The sequence below is a fragment of the Octopus bimaculoides genome, chromosome 1 (assembly GCF_046866305.1).
Source record: "Octopus bimaculoides isolate indiv1 chromosome 1, ASM4686630v1, whole genome shotgun sequence".
Classification (NCBI taxonomy): domain Eukaryota; kingdom Metazoa; phylum Mollusca; class Cephalopoda; order Octopoda; family Octopodidae; genus Octopus; species Octopus bimaculoides.
In genome coordinates this window covers 148,393,975-148,413,264 of record NC_142928.1, presented here as the reverse complement: position 1 = coordinate 148,413,264, position 19,290 = coordinate 148,393,975, and the positions used below count along the sequence as shown (strand labels likewise).

The 19,290-nt window shown below is 35.2% G+C and overlaps 1 protein-coding gene across 4 annotated transcripts in view; it reads left to right on the top strand.

Annotated features, from left to right (window-relative positions):
• LOC106883578 (GATOR complex protein Iml1) overlaps positions 1 to 19,290 on the top strand; it is a 137,056-nt gene that overhangs the window by 48,336 nt on the left and 69,430 nt on the right. For all 4 annotated transcript variants that reach the window (XM_089359606.1, XM_052971322.2, XM_052971325.2 and 1 more), the window contains 7 exons: positions 1,956 to 2,058; positions 2,658 to 2,881; positions 3,559 to 3,771; positions 7,326 to 7,441; positions 10,386 to 10,435; positions 10,853 to 10,992; positions 12,000 to 12,098. In XM_089359606.1, the coding sequence (XP_089215732.1) occupies positions 1,956 to 2,058; positions 2,658 to 2,881; positions 3,559 to 3,771; positions 7,326 to 7,441; positions 10,386 to 10,435; positions 10,853 to 10,992; positions 12,000 to 12,098 (945 nt within the window). The remainder of the gene's footprint in view (positions 1 to 1,955; positions 2,059 to 2,657; positions 2,882 to 3,558; positions 3,772 to 7,325; positions 7,442 to 10,385; positions 10,436 to 10,852; positions 10,993 to 11,999; positions 12,099 to 19,290) is intronic.

Sequence of the window (19,290 nt, the reverse complement as noted above, 5' to 3'; positions counted from 1 at the left end):
TCAGTCCTCTTATCAAACAGCTTCACTCCACACATTTCTCTCACCATTGCTCTCTCAGTCCTTCCCAAAATTACCAGCTCTCTCTCCCTCCCATACCATGTCTCACTCCCATACAGCATTGCAGCTCTTGCACAACTCTTATAGATATTTCCTTTCTTCTTTAATGATGCTATTGACTAATCTTTTTCCCTCAGAATTATTGGCCTTGTGCCTAAATCAGAAACTATTACTATTACTGTGGTAAGCTGGTTGATGCAAGCTGTATACTGCATGGAATATAGTGTGAGACTTACAATTGCAATGAACTGGCAGACTTTGGAATCATCATCATCATCATCATCATCGTTTAACGTCCGCTTTCCATGCTAGCATGGGTTGGACGATTTGACTGAGGACTGGCGAACCAGATGGCTGCTCCAATCTGATCTGGCAGAGTTTCTACAGCTGGATGCCCTTCCTAACGCCAACCACTCCGAGAGTGTAGTGGGTGCTTTTACGTGCCACTGGCATGAAGGCCAGTCAAGCGGAATGTTGGATGAAATGCCTTACAATGTTTGTTCTGGCTCTCTGTGCTATGTTCAAATTCCTCCAAGGTCAACTTCACTTTTTAGTCTAAGATAACAGTGATTTGATTGCTGTTTCTCGCCGGTCAAGCAACTACATGGAGATCCCCACCTCTCCTCCATGACTCCTCCATCTGTGAAACCCAACATTTTAAAATTTGATCTCACTACATTTTCCATGTGTTTTCTTAGATCTTACTTCTCTAGTGTTAAGCTCTTAATTCTTTCACCAAAACCCTACCCAAAACATTTCTTTCGTTCATGTCAGATTTCCATATCAACATAGTAGCCTTTCTCATTTTCATCAGCTGACACCATTAATGACCAACTGCTCTTGACCCCACTTATGTTCAGACAACAGATCATGGTCGACTCATTTCTCTCTGGATTATGTAGATTTTCCACATTCATTGACTGTGTCTCACCATCGTGTAGCACCAGATGTTACATATCTTTTACATGGAAAGTGAAATGTTTTATTATTAATCGATGTAATGGCTCCTTCAGCTTCTTTTATCTGTTCATTACTATGTTTTCCCTGACTACAGGGACCTTCAGAAGAATGGTTGATTGTTCTTTAGTTATGAGATCCTCTTTAGTTATGAGATCCTCTTTGTGTTCGCTTGACCTGCTAGTCATTGCACCCAAACTATCCTCAAATCACACCTTATGATTTAAAAATGAAAATGAAGAATATATTTGATGAGGTGGTTATGATTGGAACATCTCTGACGATAAGTGAAAGGTATTCAAGCTTTAGAATCAGGACTGATTTGGGACTGAACAGCAGCTACAACAATCAACAGATTAAAATTTTTTTGATTTTCTGTTTTTTTGTTTTTTTTTGTTTTAAGAAATCACAACTATTCTTTTGATGTATCTTTCGCTTGTTTCAGTCATAGGAATGCAGCCCTTCTGGGCCACTGCCCTCAATGGTCTAGCCAAACAAATTGAGCTTGCTATTGATTTTAAAATCTGGTACTTATTCTATCAGTCTTGTTTGCTAAACTGCTAAGTTACAGTGACATCAACAAAGCAACACTGGTTTTCAAGTGGTGGTGGGTGGAGTTGGAGGACACCACCCCTCACACATACACACACACACACACACACACATGTATATATATATATATATATATATATATATATATATATATATATGCATATACATGATAAGCTTCCACACAATTTCCATTTACCAAATTTCTCACAAGTCATTGGTCAGTCTGGATCTATAGCAGAAGACACTTGCCCAAGGTGCCACTGAGTAAGGTAAGGCTGAACTAGAAACCATGTTGCAAAGCAAGCTTTAAAAGAAACATTTCTTTTAATTTCAAATGGTTATTTCTTTAAACAGTTTATCAAATGAAATCTATTCTGTGTCTTTTACAGATGTGTATTCATCGTCCTATTATTCTGATAATGATTTCACTTTTATTGATTATGATGGTTATGATACCCAAGTCTTCAAATTTCCTTCCAGAGGAGTTCCAAGGTCAACAAATAATTCTCTTTTTGTAGTTTTTGTTTTTGTTTTAATATTCAAAAGTTAAACAATAGACTCATTATAATGATTATAAATCTTTCCATTATAATAATTTCAAATGTTTCTTTGAAACAAATTGTATATATTTAACACTTTAGCATTTGGATTATTTTATCAATCATAATACTAATACAAAAAAAAAAAAGATTTTAGCATTCCGATGACTCTGTCAAACATAATATTTATTCAAATTGGTTTGATTTAATTGTGCATTATCTCGTAGCTTTGATATTTCAATGATGGGATTGTTTAGTTTTAGAATGACTTTGTAGAGTAGGTGTGACACACAAGATCTGGCTGGTTTGAATATAAAGCAGGTAAAATATTTGGGCTGGATATGGTCAGTTTAAATGCTAAAGGGTTAATTGTGTCCATAAAATCAATAGAACTATTTTTTCTCTATTTTAAAATATTTTCATTGCAAATTTAATTTTTTTAAATTTTAAGCTAATTAATTTTATCTTGTGAGATATATGACCAAATGGTAATTGTACAGTTTATTACAAAGATGTGTGGCTTTTAATTATGATTTTCATTATATATTTTAGAACTAGTAAAGGCAGTGGCCATTTCAGCTCATTACGGAAACGTCCCACCACAGTCGCTGAAGTGAAAAAGAACCGAAAGCCACGTACTCGATATATTTCCGATGATTTCTCTGGTCTTTTCACAGAAAATACACCAAAAAGTACTGCTACATCTCCTGCTATATCCATTCCTATTCAAAATTCCACAGAATTAGGGTCTCCCATTGTCAGCTACCCACTTACTGGTAAGAGTAACTAGAATATCATTTATTACAATACACTGTATAGTTAGTTAAATTTTGTTTGTCATCTGCAAGATGACAGACCACTACAAACAACTCATAACTTAAAATAAACAACTGAATGTCTGAGTTTAATTAGTGGTAAGTTACTATTAATAAGATTATTACTGTCATGTCAGCAAACTGGCAGAATTGTTAGCATGCTGGATGCAATGTTTAGTGACATTTCATCCAACTCTTTATGTTCTGAGTTCAAATTCTGCTGAGATTGACTTTGCCTTTCATCTTTTTTGGGGGTCAATAAAATGGGTACCAGTTGAATACTGGAGTTGATGTAATTGACTAGCCTTCTCCTCCAAAACTTTGGGTGTTGTGCTTATAGTAAAAACAAAAAAAATAAGATTATAATTGTTTGAATAATTTACTTTAGCAGGTAAATAATTTTCCAAAGTTTTCTCCTGTACTGTGTTTGTTTGGTTTAATGTTTGATACTTATTTGATGCCTTTTTCCTAAATGTGTACATAGTCCCAGTCTGGGTTCAAACTGAGAATACATAATTTTAAATGAAGTGTAATAACTTTCTTAAGGACTAGCCCATAAAATGCTTTATAAAGTTATCTTACAGTAAAATTATGCAATATACTTTATATTTTTCTTTTGTTTTTCTCTTTTCCTCTAGATCGTTCAAATGCTCATGATTTTTTTGGGTTAGCTGACAGTGATGACTGCACAATTACTCGTCCAATTGTTGGTAGTGCTGGTTCTCCAGTTGGCCATTCTAGAAATTACCACCACAGACCACGGAAAGCTCTAATCAATCCGTTTGCTCCATCAAGAATGCGCTTCAAAATGACCTCAAATCGTCGGCGATGGGTTCATGCCTTTCCAACAGGTAAAAATGTCTTTCTTGGATCGTTTGGTTCAGCATCTTAATGGCTCTGAGGTGCAATGCATATGACAGTACATATATATATACATATATATATATATATAAATGAGTAACAAAGATGTATAAGTATCAATTCATTACGGCTATTTCATATATGTATGTCTCTTCTATTTTTTAATCATTGTAAATCTTCCACTGAGGAGGGAGCCAGTTTCCAACAAAGATACAAGGCTCCATCTTTGGGATGTAGTTAACACACACAAATTTATATTTGGAACTTGAGAAAAGTCTTGCATATTTTTACTGTTCCACTCACAGATTGGACTTGTAATGTACAAAGCAGCTAGTGAGTTTCTCTTTCTGAAAATCCCAGTTTATCTAGATTCTCCTTTAAGCATTTACTAACAAGACCTAGTGCTCTAATTCTTATTGCTTATGAATATGAATTTATAGTCTGGATATAGAAGTTGGAGGTTTCAAAACAGTTGTCCATAGATATCCTCTTTTACTTTGATTTTCAAAGAGATATTTATATCTGCAGGGCTGCTAACCTCTATGAAGGTACATACCTTTGGCCCTCTGTCCCAAACAACAATATCCAGCCTATTATGTTTACATTTGAGAGAAGTTTTGATGGGAATATTCCATCAGTATTCCTTGAGTTGGTGTTTATGAATATATTGCATAACAGAGGGATTTTCTAAGTTTATCCCAGGACAGTCTTTTTTGTGGATGGCATTGTAAATTGTTTTAGCAACAACATCGTGCCGCATAGGGAAGTAATACCGTGACGACATTTCTGGACAGCTACTAATCACATGTGTAATGTCTTCCACAGAAACATGACATAGCCTACACATGCGGTTGCACCTTGGGATTACAAGAGCGTCATTGTCTCTCTTGTTCACCAGGTACTTTGTTGCAATCTCCTGTTCCTGGATTGCAAACCCATGCTAGCATGGAAAGTGGACGTTAAACGATGATGATGATGATGTATATATATATATATATATATATATATATATATATGTATATATATATGTATATATATATATATATGTATATATGTATGTATATATGTATGTATGTATATATGTATATATATATGTATATATATATATATATATATATATATATATATATATATATATATATATATGTATATATATATGTATATATATCTATGTATATGTATACATATATGTATATATATATGTATGTATATATATATCTATATATATGTGTCATCATCATCATCGTTTAACGTCCGCTTTCCATGCTAGCATGGGTTGGACAATTTGACTGAGGACCGGCAAGCCAGAAGGCTGCACCAGGCTCCAATCTGATCTGGCAGAGTTTCTACAGCTGGATGCCCTTCCCAACGCCAACCACTCCGAGAGTGTAGTGGGTGCTTTTACGTGCCACTGGCATGAGTGCTAGAAGGCAACACTGGTAACGATTACACTCAAATGGTGCTATTTACGGGACACTAGCACAGAAGCCAGACAGGTGCTCTGGCAATGAACACACTCAGACAGAGCTGTTAGTGCTCCACTGGTGCAGGTGCCAGTCATTGAATATGGTTCAATTACGATTTCGATTTCACTTGCCCCAACAGGTCTTTGCAAGCAGAGTTTAGTGTCCAATGAAGGAGAGGTTGGCATAGATGCCAGTCGTCGGATTCGGTTCGATTTCGATTTCAGATTTCAAATTCACTTGCCTCAAGAGGTCTTCGCAAGCAGAGTCTTTAGAGTCCAATGAAGTAAAGATACAAATAAGTGAGCTGGCTACACTTCTGGCAGAGGTCACAGATTATGCTCTCACTTGGCTTGCCGGATCATTACTGTCTTGTAGCTTTGAAATTTCAGTTACATATCATTTATTTTTAGAATGACATTGTAGTGTATATACATATGCGCAGTGCTATTAGTGTGGCGAGCTTTTATATATATATATATATATATGTTAACTAGGAAGTTAGTTTTTGTTTGTGGCAGATGTTCAGGTGTAATAAAGACTGTAAACAAACAGGAAACAACTTCTATCTCATTCCAGGGTGAAAAACTAGAGGTAGTCGATAGCTTCCGCTATCTGGGCGACCAAGTTAGTAGTGGGGGTGGGTGCGCTGAAAGTGTAGCTGCTAGAATAAGAATAGCCTGGGCAAAGTTTAGAGAGCTCTTACCTCTGCTGGCGACAAAGGGACTCTCACTCAGAGTAAAAGGCAGACTGTATGACGCATGTGTATGAACAGCCATGCTACATGGCAGTGAAACATGGGCTGTAACTGGTGAGGACATACGTAAGCTCGCAAGGAATGAAGCCAGTATGCTCCGTTGGATGTGTAATGTCAATGTGAATACCCGTCAGAGTGTAAGTATCTTGAGAGAAAAGCTGAACATTAGAAGCATCAGTTGTGGTGTGCAAGAGAGACGATTGCGCTGGTATGGACATGTGGTGACAATGGATGAGGATAGCTGCGTGAAAAAGTGCCATACCCTAACAGCTGAGGGAACCCGTGGAAGAGGTAGGCCCAGGAAGACCTGGGCTTAGGTGGTGAGGCAAGACCTTCGTACATTGGGCCTCACTGAGGCGATGACTACTGACCGAGACCTTTGGAAATGTGCTGTGCGTGAGAAAACTCGGCAAGCCAAGTAAGATCGTTGCCAGTGCCCCTGGACTGACTCTTGTGCGGGTGGCACATAAGATGCACCATTTTGAGCGTGGCCGTTGCCAGTACCGCCTGACTGGCCTCCGTAGGATTTTCGAGCGAGATCGTTGCCAGTGCCCCTGGACTGGCTTGTGCGGGTGGCACATAAAAGACACCATTTCGAGTGTAGCCGTTGCCAGTATCGCCTGACTGGCCTTCGTGCAGGTGACACGTAAAAGCACCTACTACACTCTCTGAGTGGTTGGTGTTAGGAAGGGCATCCAGCTGTAGAAACTCTGCCAAATTTAGAGTGGAGCCTGGTGTTGCCATCCGGTTTCACCAGTCCTCAGTCAAGTCGTCCAACCCATGCTAGCATGGAAAGCGGACGTTAAACGATGATGATGATGATATCATCATCATCATCATCATCTTTTAATGTCTGCTTTCCATGCTAGCATGGGTTGGACGATTTGACTGAAAACTGACGAACCAGATGGCTACACCAGGCTCCAATATACATATATATATATATATATATATATATATATATATATATATATATACACATGTATATATATACACACACACACAGAGACACAGACACACACATATACACACACATATATATATATATATATATATATACACACACACACAGACACACACATATATATGTATATAAATGTGTATTTATGTTCTTAACTCTGTTGATACTACCAGATTGAATGGTATTTGCTTGAAGTGATCTTGCACAGTGGACCAAAATTTATTAAACCTCTGGGCTAAATCCCCAAATACTTTGGTGCAGATCCTCTTGTGGTATGACATCTGGCTATTTGCTTGAAAACTTGACACTACTTTTCGGTTCCCGCTAATATAATATACACCCACTTAAATCCATCTCTTACAGATCCAAGTGGAGCTGCAGTGCAAACACATCATACATCTCAGCATTTGCATAATTCTACTGAGGAATCTGAATCTTCGGATGCTTTGCGAGGAGAGTCATCTTCATCGTTATCACAAGTAGGAATATATTAATTCTATCTTTTCCATGTATAATGAACTGTTATCATTTCTTTCTCACATTCTTATGAAACTTCCCCTTTGTGTCCCCCCCCCCCCCTGCACACTCACCCAGTCCAATCTGCTGTATTACTTCGCCTATATTCACCCCACCATTGTACCTCGAAGGTGTGTCCTGACACATATCTACCACTATCTCTCTCACACTTTCCATCTTTATCTTTCTCTCTAAGTCTCCCTTTCTCTCCTTTTTTTTCCAATTGGGGTATCCTTGTATCTCTTCGGCAGCAGGACATCTATCTTGTTCCCCCTTTTATCTTTTTAACCTTTCATCAACTGATACAAAAACCACCTCCACCAATACTACTCTCCCCCAGTTAAGGGGACTTTGTCTTACAAGTTGCTTGGTGACCCTGCCGGTGCTGGTGCCAAGGAAAAAAACCATGCAGTATACTCTGTGAAGTGGTTGGTATTAGGAAGGACATCCAGCTGTAGAAACCATGCCAAAACAGGCAGTAGAACTTAGCACAATCCTCTGACTTGCCAGCCATTGTCAAACCGTCCAACCCTTGCCAGCATAGAAGATGGCTGTTAAATGATTATGGTGATGGTGGTGGCTGCTGCTGCTGCTGCTGCTATTTAGCTTTACATGTATGGATTGTACTTTTACACTTAAAAATTAATACGAACACAAGATAGTTGTATCAGTTCATCACTGAAGTTTTACTGTAAGATTTAGTTACCTCTATGGTATGTTACATGTTGTAAGTTGGTGAGCTGGCAGAACTGTTAGCACGCCGGTCGAAATGCTTAGCGGTATTTCGTCTGTCTTTATGTTCTTAGTTCAAACTCCGCCTTGGTCGACTTCGCCTTTCGTCCTTTCGGGGTTGATAAATTAAGTTCCTGTTGCATACTGGGGTCGATCTAATTGGCTGGCCCCCTCCCCAAAAATTTCGGGCCTTGTGCCTAGAAAAGAATATGTTGCATATTGTATGTTGTAAGCTATGGATATGTACATTTAGTAAATTGTGAGTAAAAATAAAAAAATAAATGTTTGTATTAATAGATTTTAAACATTGTTTAGTAAGTAATCTGTTAAATGTTTATGAATTTAGATGGCAGTTCTGTGATATATTTCAGTATTTGTAAACCATGAATTATGTTAAGATTTTAAGAAAGATGGAATATTTTCCAAAATGAAATGAAATAAGAAAACAAATGTTTTTATCCTCAAATCCTCAACCACAATTTGAACATTTAGCTATGATTATATCTTCCTGCTATATTAGTCATTGTGAGAAAATATGCACCACTTTGTATAAAATGGTGTAAGATTACTTATGAAAATGTAAAAAATTGAGTACTTATCCACTTGTAACTTTGCATCGAAGCAACTGAACACTGAATACATTTAGACTGATGGAGGGAAAGAATATTGGTGGAATCTAAAAATAAAAACAGCAACAGAATTAAAATACAAGTGTCCTTGTATTGTTGTGCAATACCGTAGAATGAAAATATACTCCATTGTGGAAGTTAGTTGCTCATTTGATATCAAAGTGGTAAGAAAAATACAGGCGTATGAGTGGCTGTGTGGTAAGTAGCTTGCTAACGAACCACATGGTTCCGGGTTCAGTCTTCTACTATAGCCTCGGGCCTTGTGAGTGGATTTGGTAGATGGAAACTGAAAGAAGCCTGTCGTATATATGTGTGTGTGTGTGTGTGTTTGTCCCCCCAACATCGCTTGACAACCGATGCTGGTGTGTTTATGTCCCCGTAACTTAGCGGTTCGGCAAAAGAGGCTTCCAAAGAATAAGTCCTGGGGTCGACTAAAGGCGGTGCTCCAGCATGGCCACAGTCAAATGACTGAAACAAGTAAAAGAGTAAAAGAGTAAGGAAGATATCTATGGGCCATTGATGAAGAGTTTACAAATCTAGTAATGAAAATACATTTTCAAGTTTTACTAATTATTATTGGATTGACAGAAAATGTATCTACTCATCTAGGTAAAAGAGAAGCTGAACTTGGATTGTTTGGAAAAGAATGCAACTCTGTAATTAATACGGGTAGGGTGGGGGTGGGGGAGAACTCCATCGGTTACGATGATGAGGGTCCCAGCTGATACGGTCAATGGAACAGGTTGCTCATGAGATTAACGTGCAAGTGGCTGAGTGCTCCACAGACATGTGTACCCTTAATGTAGTTCTCAGGGAGATTCAGCGTAACACTGTGACAAGGCTGGCCCTTTGAAATATGGGTACTACTCATTTTTGCCAGCTGAGTGGACTGGAACAACATGAAATAAAGTGTCTTGCTCAAGGACACAGCTTGTCGCCAGGAATTGAACTCACAACTTTACGATTGTGAGCTGAATGCCCTAACCACTAAGCCACGCACCCTCACTCTGTAATGAATATACTACAGAAGATAACAATATCTGAAACAATAAAAAATCTACAAGACCTTATGATTTAGAGGATGAATGGTTCTATGAAGGATTACTAACAGAACAAGACCCTTTTCTTTACAACTTTGCCATCAGGCTGGCAGCCAATCAAAGCAAACTGTAAAATTCCAGATAGGAAGAGTACACACGCACGCACGCACGCACGCACGCACGCACGCACGCACGCACACACTCTCTATCTATCTATCTATCTATCTATCTATCTATCTATCTATCTGAGAGACAGATACAGAAAAAAAACTTCTATTTGTTTCTTTGGTGCCTAGCTTCTTACTACTCATACAATAAATTAGACTTTAAAATAATTACAAAATTACATCAATAAACATCATGCAATCAAATCTTTTTAACAAACTCCTAAAATAATTTTGTTACCAAGCAGTTTTTTTCTTTAATTCAGCCTTTACAAATTGAACCTAATATTTCTTGTTTACAAGGAATTCTTCTAAATAGTCATTTATTTCTTTTCTCTTCAGAGCAGCAATGATAAGAAAATTATTCATCGTCAAAGGGCAGATAATATCAGGTGAGATTCGACCAGTTTTGTTTCTGTATCTCAGGGCATTAAAACAGAAATGATGTTGATATTATTTTTATTTCATTTAATGTTATTTATTTAGCTCATTGATTAAGAACAACAAAATGTTGATGCTTTCTCTACCTTGAACTCTAAGATTTCATCATGTTAGAAACATAGTTATCCATCAAGAACAAAATTGTCTTTTCTCAGAGATTCATAGCACAAACTTTTGAGATTCTTTAAGGGGAAGCAATATTAAACCCATTTTCCATAGCTGTAAGTTGGAATGAGGTAGAAAGTAAACTTCTTTCTATTGTAATTGATTTTCTACTTACATATCATTTTTTTCAAGTAGGAAATTACAATTTAGTAAGTTAACTACTAAGATGTTTATTTTTTTTTTTCATAAAATTCACCATCAAGTCTGGAGGCTACAAGAGTTGGATATATTTTAGGAAATTCTTATTCAGATGATCAGTTGCCATGCAGTAAATCTAATTCTCCTAGTCATAATTTTGGTTGGGCTATGACCAATAGCTGCCTCTCTCAATCTAGTGAGCAACGTAAGTATATATTTTTTTTCATTTTACAGTTTTCAAGTTGTACTGAATCACATGAACATAAAATCTTTGGCATAGAACTAGTTTAGATAATTAGTTTAACCTTGTTACTTAATTAAGAAACCACCTCATTGATTTATGTGTGTATATGTTTTTAACATTGCCAAAAAGTCAGTGTGAGTGTGTGACAGTATATAGCTGGTGGCTTCAGTTTCATTTTGCTAAGAGAACACTGGAGGATTGTCTTCAGTCTCCCATTGTAGTGAATCAGTTCAATTATTTTTCCGGTAACTTATAATTATTTCTTTAATGTTATCTATGTGGAGGCGCAATGGCCCAATGGTTAGGGCAGCGGACTCACGGTCATAGGATCGTGTCTGTGGAGTGCTCAGCCATTTGCACATTAATTTCACAAGCAGGCTGTTCTGTTGATTGGATCAACTGGAACCCTCGACGTAAGTGACGGAGTGCCAACAATGTTATCTATGAAACATGGGTAAAGGATTGCTGATAAAACTTTTGGAATTTAGACCCTCAATTTCAATAGCTGAGTATTTTATGCGTACTTTTGTGCTTTTGTAATTGTTTGAGTTCTTAGGCATTGAATATTTATTATTGTTTCAGATTTTCTACATTTATTGCTAATATTTCACTACTATAAGGTGGTGAGCTGGTAGAATTGTTAGCATTGCCAAACAAAATGCTTAGCGGCATTTCATCTTTCGTTATGTTCTAAGTTTGAATTTTGCTGAGGTCGACTTTACCTTTCATCTCTTTGGGGATCGATTAAATAAATACCAGTTAAACACTGGGGTTGATGTGATCGACTTGCCCCTTCACCTGAAATTGCTGGCCTTGTGCCAAAATTTGAGGTATGACAGCTTTTTACACTGTTATCATGTGGTTTGATCTTTGGAAGAAACAATGAAACCTCCACTAACAGAAATATTATTAAGTTACACTTAGGAAGTAAAATTTGTGATGGTATATATGTTGTTATTATTTTACAGACAAATACTTATCTCGTAGTCAGTCCTCTCGGGAACCATATCGAACGTATATGTGGGGAGTTACAGGGGAACAAGAATGGAGTCCAGAAATGACCACAGGTAAAAATATTCAATTTTTTCTCTTTTGTATGTATTTTAAGAAAACCTAAATTCCTATTTGATTATCTAATTTTTTTTAATGTTTGATTAAGCATTTTTTTCTTTTTTGATATTCTAATACTTTAAGAATTCCTTTTCAGATTATGATGATGATGATGATGATGTTGATTTATATGAAAATTTTAACTTTATTTTATAGTATCTTATTTTAATTTTTAGGTATTTTCATTTTATACTATTATTGGTTTAAAATTTAAACTTTTGTATCACTATTTGCATGTAGCATCTGTTGTTGCATTTCTGATTCTTAATATTAGCTATATTTACTTTTGAAATCGAAAATATATTATACAAAGTATATTGAAATTTCTTTTTAATAATGTCGCTGTGTTTTTCTCTGTAGTTGGAAAATAATCAATGGGAGTGAAAAACATGAGTAATATAGGTTTATATTTTGAATGAAAATCAAAAAATATTTAGTATATAAAGTGATGTCAGTCATTTAGCGTTTTGAGTTGTTTTGAAGTTGTTACTTGTGTAAAGTTTTGAATAGCACATGCTGTTTAAATAATTCTGAAGTCTTAATGAGATTTATTACAGCTACAAAGCAAGGAATATTGAAAGCATTAAAACCATAGCATAATTATATATTACACTTTCAGTTACTACAAGTAGTTTTGTAGATTTTCTTGAAATTAGATTATATTCTTGATTTTAAAGTAATTATTGCTAAATTAGAAATTTAGAGTTATTGCTTCATTATCTTCATCTTCATTGTCACCATTACCAACTTTGTCTTTATCATTATCATCATCATTGTCATCATGTCTTTTTTTCATTTGGCAATGAAGTAGGTGGATTTCAAATACAACCCCTAAGTTGCAGGGATCAACCCCTAGCTTCACTGAAGTTTCCTTATCTTTTTGTTTCCTTATTGTTTGATATTCCCTTGTTTACTGGTTTCGTTTGTTGGAGCAATTTTTTTTCCATTTGGATCAATATGAGCTTCCTTCTTTCTGTTGACCACTCGACTGTGAAGTGGGAAGTATCGTTCATTTAGGATATTTGATTATGAACTCACTGATTTTTTTTTTTAAATAAGACTTTATATTTTCGAGCGAGATCGTTGCCAGTGCCCCTGGACTGGCTCTTGTGCGGGTGGCACATAAAATACACCATTTCGAGCGTGGCCGTTGCCAGTACCACCTGACTGGCCTTTGTGCGGGTGACACGTAAAAACACCCACTACACTCTCTGAGTGGTTGGCGTTAGGAAGGGCATCCAGCTGTAGAAACTCTGCCAAATCAGATTTGAGCCTGGTGTTGCCATCCGGTTTCACCAGTCCTCAATCAAATCGTCCAACCCATGCTAGCATGGAAAGCGGACGTTAAACGATGATGATGATGATGATGATGATGAACCCCAATTCATGATCTTGATCTGACCAAATGAAATTAGGTCTCAAAGCTGAAATGATTTGTGTTCTCAGAATATCCTACTCCAATTCATAACACCTGCCACCATCACCACCTCTTTACTCAGCTTAGATCCCCACCCCCCCATACCAATTTTTTGACACAGTCAATTCCTCAACACACAAATGGTTAGCATCCTCTCTCATATGTTGAACTTGCACATTTAATAGAACACACTCAACTCAGTGTCTTGAATCACTGCAGATCTTCTACATTCACTTTTCATATTCATCTAAGTTACCATTCTGTATTTCTTTCACTGATGTACAGGTCCATGTCTATATATATATATATATATATATATATATATATATATATATATATGGTCTTGTGGGTGTATGGTTAAGAAGTTGGCTTTGCAATTACCAGATAGCTTGTATCTTTTTTATCATAGTATTGGGTCAGTCTTCTGTGTAACAAACCTTGCAACTAAAACTGAGCAGACAGAAACTTGGACTGTATTTATAATTTAAAGAGCTGTTTGTCACATTCAATGTTGTAATGATTCTGTCCAAGGATTGTAGTAAGAGTACATTACATTTCAATATATATATATATATATATATATATATATATATATATATATGTATATATATATATATATGTATTGTGTATACAGATCTATGTAGGATATAATGAACACTTCAATAAATGTGTATGGTTTCATAAATTTTCCATTTATTGACATTTTATTTTAACATCTTTAGTTTGAAGCTCCCTTGTGACAGCTAAGTTTGAACTAATGTCTCTTCAAAACTATTCTAATGTAAAGTGATTTTCATTTCCAGGTTCAAACATCATGAATGTGAACCAGCATTCTATTTTATTTTGTTTGAATTTATCATGTTTGATGTGTGAAATCTCACCTGCTTGACATCTTACCTATTTAAAATTTTACCTGAAGATGGGGGCGTTATATGTTATGATGTAATCTTTGAATACATCAATAAAATTCTACTGAAACAGCTGTTGTAAATTTTAAATGCCATTTGTGTTCTCTTTTTATACTTATGCCACACCTGGAACCAACTCCAGAGCCAGATCTATGGTTTAAATTGGATTTGGTACTTACATATCTACAGTATCCTACCAACATATGATAACTTCATTGTTGTTTACGTCACTGTGAACTCTACGTTATCATACCTAGCCATTTCTGGTGTCTTGCATATTGATGTGCCTAGGTTCTATTGAATCTTTCTTCTAATTACTAAGAATGGCACCACAAGGATTATTGATCAGAATGAGTTAATGAAAAGGCAAAAAGAAATGGAAATGATAATCTTGAAAAGAAAATTTTTAAAATCATTTTTCTTTTTAACCCATTCACATTTTGTATTTTTCGCAGATAGTTTGAAGAGTTAAAAGAAAGTAATAAACTGCATTTAAATGCTGAATATTGAAATATGGAAGTTGATGGAATTAATTTTTCAGGCTAAAGCCTGAAAAATATCACTTTTGAGAAATATATTTGAGAAACAATAATAATAATTTTTAAAATTGTAAATGAAGACCTAATTTATTATTTACTTCTGCTCTGCTTTGCACCTTTTCAATAGCCTAGGTATTGATAATAATTTCCCATGTTTATTATTATTATTATTATTATTATTATTATTATTATTATTATTGTCACATGTCTGACTTTTACTTTGTATTTGTACAAGATGATTCCAAATCTCACCCAGAGACCTCAAGAGATAACAAGTTTTCTTATTCCTGATAGAATTTATATGGGTAGCAGGTTACTACATGTAGCCTTAGGTATCCACAAGCTTTCAATAATCTTTCAAGTGCTTAAGATCCTCTTGATAGTCTTTCCTGTCCCTTTGAAGCAAACTTTATGTAGAAGCTCTTTAGGACATTCTATTCTAATCTCTTTGAACCATTTGTCTATATCTTTACTTACAGTTCTCAATGCACCAGTGATTACTGGCACAACCTTTATTATTATTATTATTATTATTATTGTTATTTTGAAAGACTCTTGGACTCTTAATTACTGGCTATTCTTTACTTGAAAGCAGGCAATAGCAAATCACCAAACGTTTCAAGTAGCGCCTTCTTCAGCGACTCAAAGACACAATACTCTCCTTAGAATGCAATCTGTTCCCAACAATATTGTCTTTTGGATCACCTCAAGCCTGACAGCAGCTCCAATATTCTTAATATGTTTTTCAAAGCCCTTGGAAACTGCTCTTAATGTTCCAATTACCCCTGGTATCAAATGCCCCATAACTTTCCTATCTCATCCTGCAGTGGCTGATATTTCTCAATCTGTTCTGTTTCCTTACATTTCACCCTCGAATCACCTGGTATTGCAACATCTATTATCTTTACTTCCTTTTCATCTTTATGGATGAGCACAATATCTGGTCGTCACGCCTCAATGACTTGGTCGCATTGCATGTTAAAATCCCAGAGTATTTTGTAATGTTCATTTTCCATTACTCCCTCTGGCTTGTGTTCATATCATTGTTTGACTCTCTCGAGGTTTGCTTTACTGCACAACAACCAGTGGACATATCTGGCCACATTGTCGTGTCTCCTTTTGTATTTGCGTTGTGCAAGCTTACAGCACTTACTAACAAATATGGCTTATACTTTCTCCCTTCTCAGAGCACATCCTACACTGTAGCGAGTCAGTGCTTTTATCATTGGGATATTTAGAGGAGATTGTTCTGAGAGCTTGTTGTTATTATTATTATTATTATTATTATTATTATTATTATTATTATTATTAAATTTCCAAAACCAGCACTGCTTGCTTGCTCGTCTCCTAGACCAACTGCACCACTTTTGTTGTTCTTTGGTTATTGCTTCACTTGTAGTTTCTGGTTTAGAGGTGGCAAATAACACTGATGGCACACTAAGAAACAACCTTTGACTAACTCTAACCTTCTCTGGTTTGCATTATTTGGGTGGAAAAAGACTAGGATATCTGTTTTGACAGGTGAGACTTTCCAGTTTACTATATATGTACATGATGTAGACCTTTGGTTGGTTGTACAATCAATAGTTCTTACTGTACAATATATATATATATATATATATATATATATATATATATATTTTGTGTGTATGTGTGTCTTATTTTATTAGAAACCGAAGCTTCTTAAATTGTGATTCCTAAATTTCCTATTTTTGATTGTTCACACAATTAATGGACAAAACAGCAGTATGACAATACATATGAAAAACTATTCCAAAAATCATCAAGATATATTTGGTTCATTGTGCATCAAGATTGTATTAAAATATAAAAATATATACACTCTAGATTGAGTACTTTTCCTATTTATTAATGCAGACATTCACCAAATACACATACATAAAAATATGTGTTAGGACTTAGAAATTTCTGGTTTGGTACCCAGGAATACATTTAGCCCATCAGGGTGGGTTGGACTCAAAGCTGTGAAGCTTTGGTGAAGGCAACTAACTTAAGAGATAGAGAACTGATAGAAAAGCCTGTGGTATATTGTCCATGGAATTTGAAGTTAATGCTTGTAGCATTTTCAAAAAGTGTGGCTGAGTTCTAAATGAGCAGTGTTCGATGATACTTTCATTTTCATTAATTATTTTAAAAGAGCATTTATTACAACAACAATATGGTTGTTACAGTTATGTATTCATAATTTTCGAACATAGACCCCTTGTTTTTCCATTTCTTGGTTCAGCTTCATATAAGTTTCTTTATGCCCTTAAAAAAATATTTTCATCTGTGAGATGAGCTGTATGCATTGCTTTCTTGGCACTTAATATCATTTTAGTTCTTAGAAAACAGATCACCTAATGCTACTCTCTATGGTGTAAACAGAAAGCAGAACAACCATAGTTTATGTAATAATGACATCTTAACTGACATTTGAAGTTCAGAGTTGAACCGTTGTAGTTGGAGAAGGTGATCTGTTGTGATGCAAGTTCAACTCATTTTCCTACCAATCAGAAAAAAGTTATTATTATGTTGATGGTTATTGACTTGTTTTTATATAACATTGCAAGGAAATCAGCTTCTTTTCATAAGTTCATCAGTAGAGGAAATGCATTGCACATGATTATTGAAGGGTTCCCAGTCAGATGAGATTGGTACAACTTAAACATCTGCAGGTCAAGGTCTATATGAAAAATGTGAGTGGTGTGGAAGTTCAAATGCTTGCAACAGAGTTAACCTTGGGTACCCAAAGAGCAGGTAGTAATTTTAAACCATATGGCATATGAGGCCTACCATTCAATTTCATGAATTCATATCTGTTTGATTTTTGCTATTTATTCACCTTTCAGCTGTGTATTTGCTTCAAGATTTTTTTTTATATGAAAGTCCCATTGTAATTGAAAAACATAATGTAAGTGAAATAACAGTAATATCAATTATTTTAACTTCTTTAAATTACTATTTCATTTTATCCTCATGTAACAGTTTATCTTGTTTGATATTTCTAGTGGGCTCCATTAATTAGTGGTTATTGAATTAGTTGTGTGTAATTGTTATTCCTGTATTACTGTCTGCATGCAAAATCTTCTAAAGATTAATGTTTGATATCTATATCAGCCTTTTCATAACCTTCTGGTTTTCCTGGACAGTGTTTTATCTTCAGTGAAACAAAGGAAAGGAAAGAATAACTATCTGACTATATGATTATTTCAGTTAAAGAGATATAGAATTTTTGAAGAAAATGGAATTTTATTGTAAGCTTAGTTTGTCTTGGACCATAAAGGATATTTCTAATGTTTATAAGGCAATAATTACAATTTTTTTGAGTCCCAGGACTCATAAGACTCACTACCTAGTTTCTATGGCATATTAATGACCAAGATAATGTCCTTTTTGAACAGGATGTCAGTCTGTTGTAGGACTCAAGGCTGAAAATTTTAAAGGTAGAGGATGAGGTGATTACATCAGTTTCAATACTTGACTAGTACTTTATTCTATTGACCCTGAATGAATGAAAGGCACAGTTGACCTTGGTAGGATTTGAACTCAGAACATAAAGAGCTGGAAGAAACTCTACTACACATTTTGTCCAATGTGCTTATGATTCTACAAACTTGCTGCATTTTATAACAATAATTACTATGACGAAATTAATAAGACTGAATATGTTTTCTCATACAGCATAAACTATGGATCAACTGATCATTTATTTCTGTGATGCAGTTGAGCCTAGTAATGATTATGAAACTGTTGAAATCACATGAGAGTATGTAATGCCATAAAGATATTTTAAGAATCATATGAAATCATGTAAGGAACAAAGATCAAACTATATTTGGTATTCTTAAAAAAAAAATTAAGTCAAGAAATTTCAAGAATTAAACTGTATAAGTGCAGGCATGGCAGTGTAGTTAAGAAGTTTATCTCACAAACATGTGGCTTTCATTTCAGCCTAGATGTGCAGCAATTCAGGTTGATACAGTAGCATGAGGTCAACCAGTGCAGAAACTGAAAGGTGTCTGTTGAGTGTGTGTGTGTGTGTGTGTGTATTATATATATATATATATATATATATATATATATATATATTGTGTGTGCGTGTGTGTGTATGCATATATATTTTTTTCATGTATATATGTGTTTTTATGTATATATATGAATTAACAAACTGAGGAAAAAAATCCTTCAAAGGGGTGTGTTAAACATCTAATTTACTGGGACTTCAGTTGGATACGATATAAGAAATGGTATAATTCAGTTATAAAGCTAAATAAAATATAGA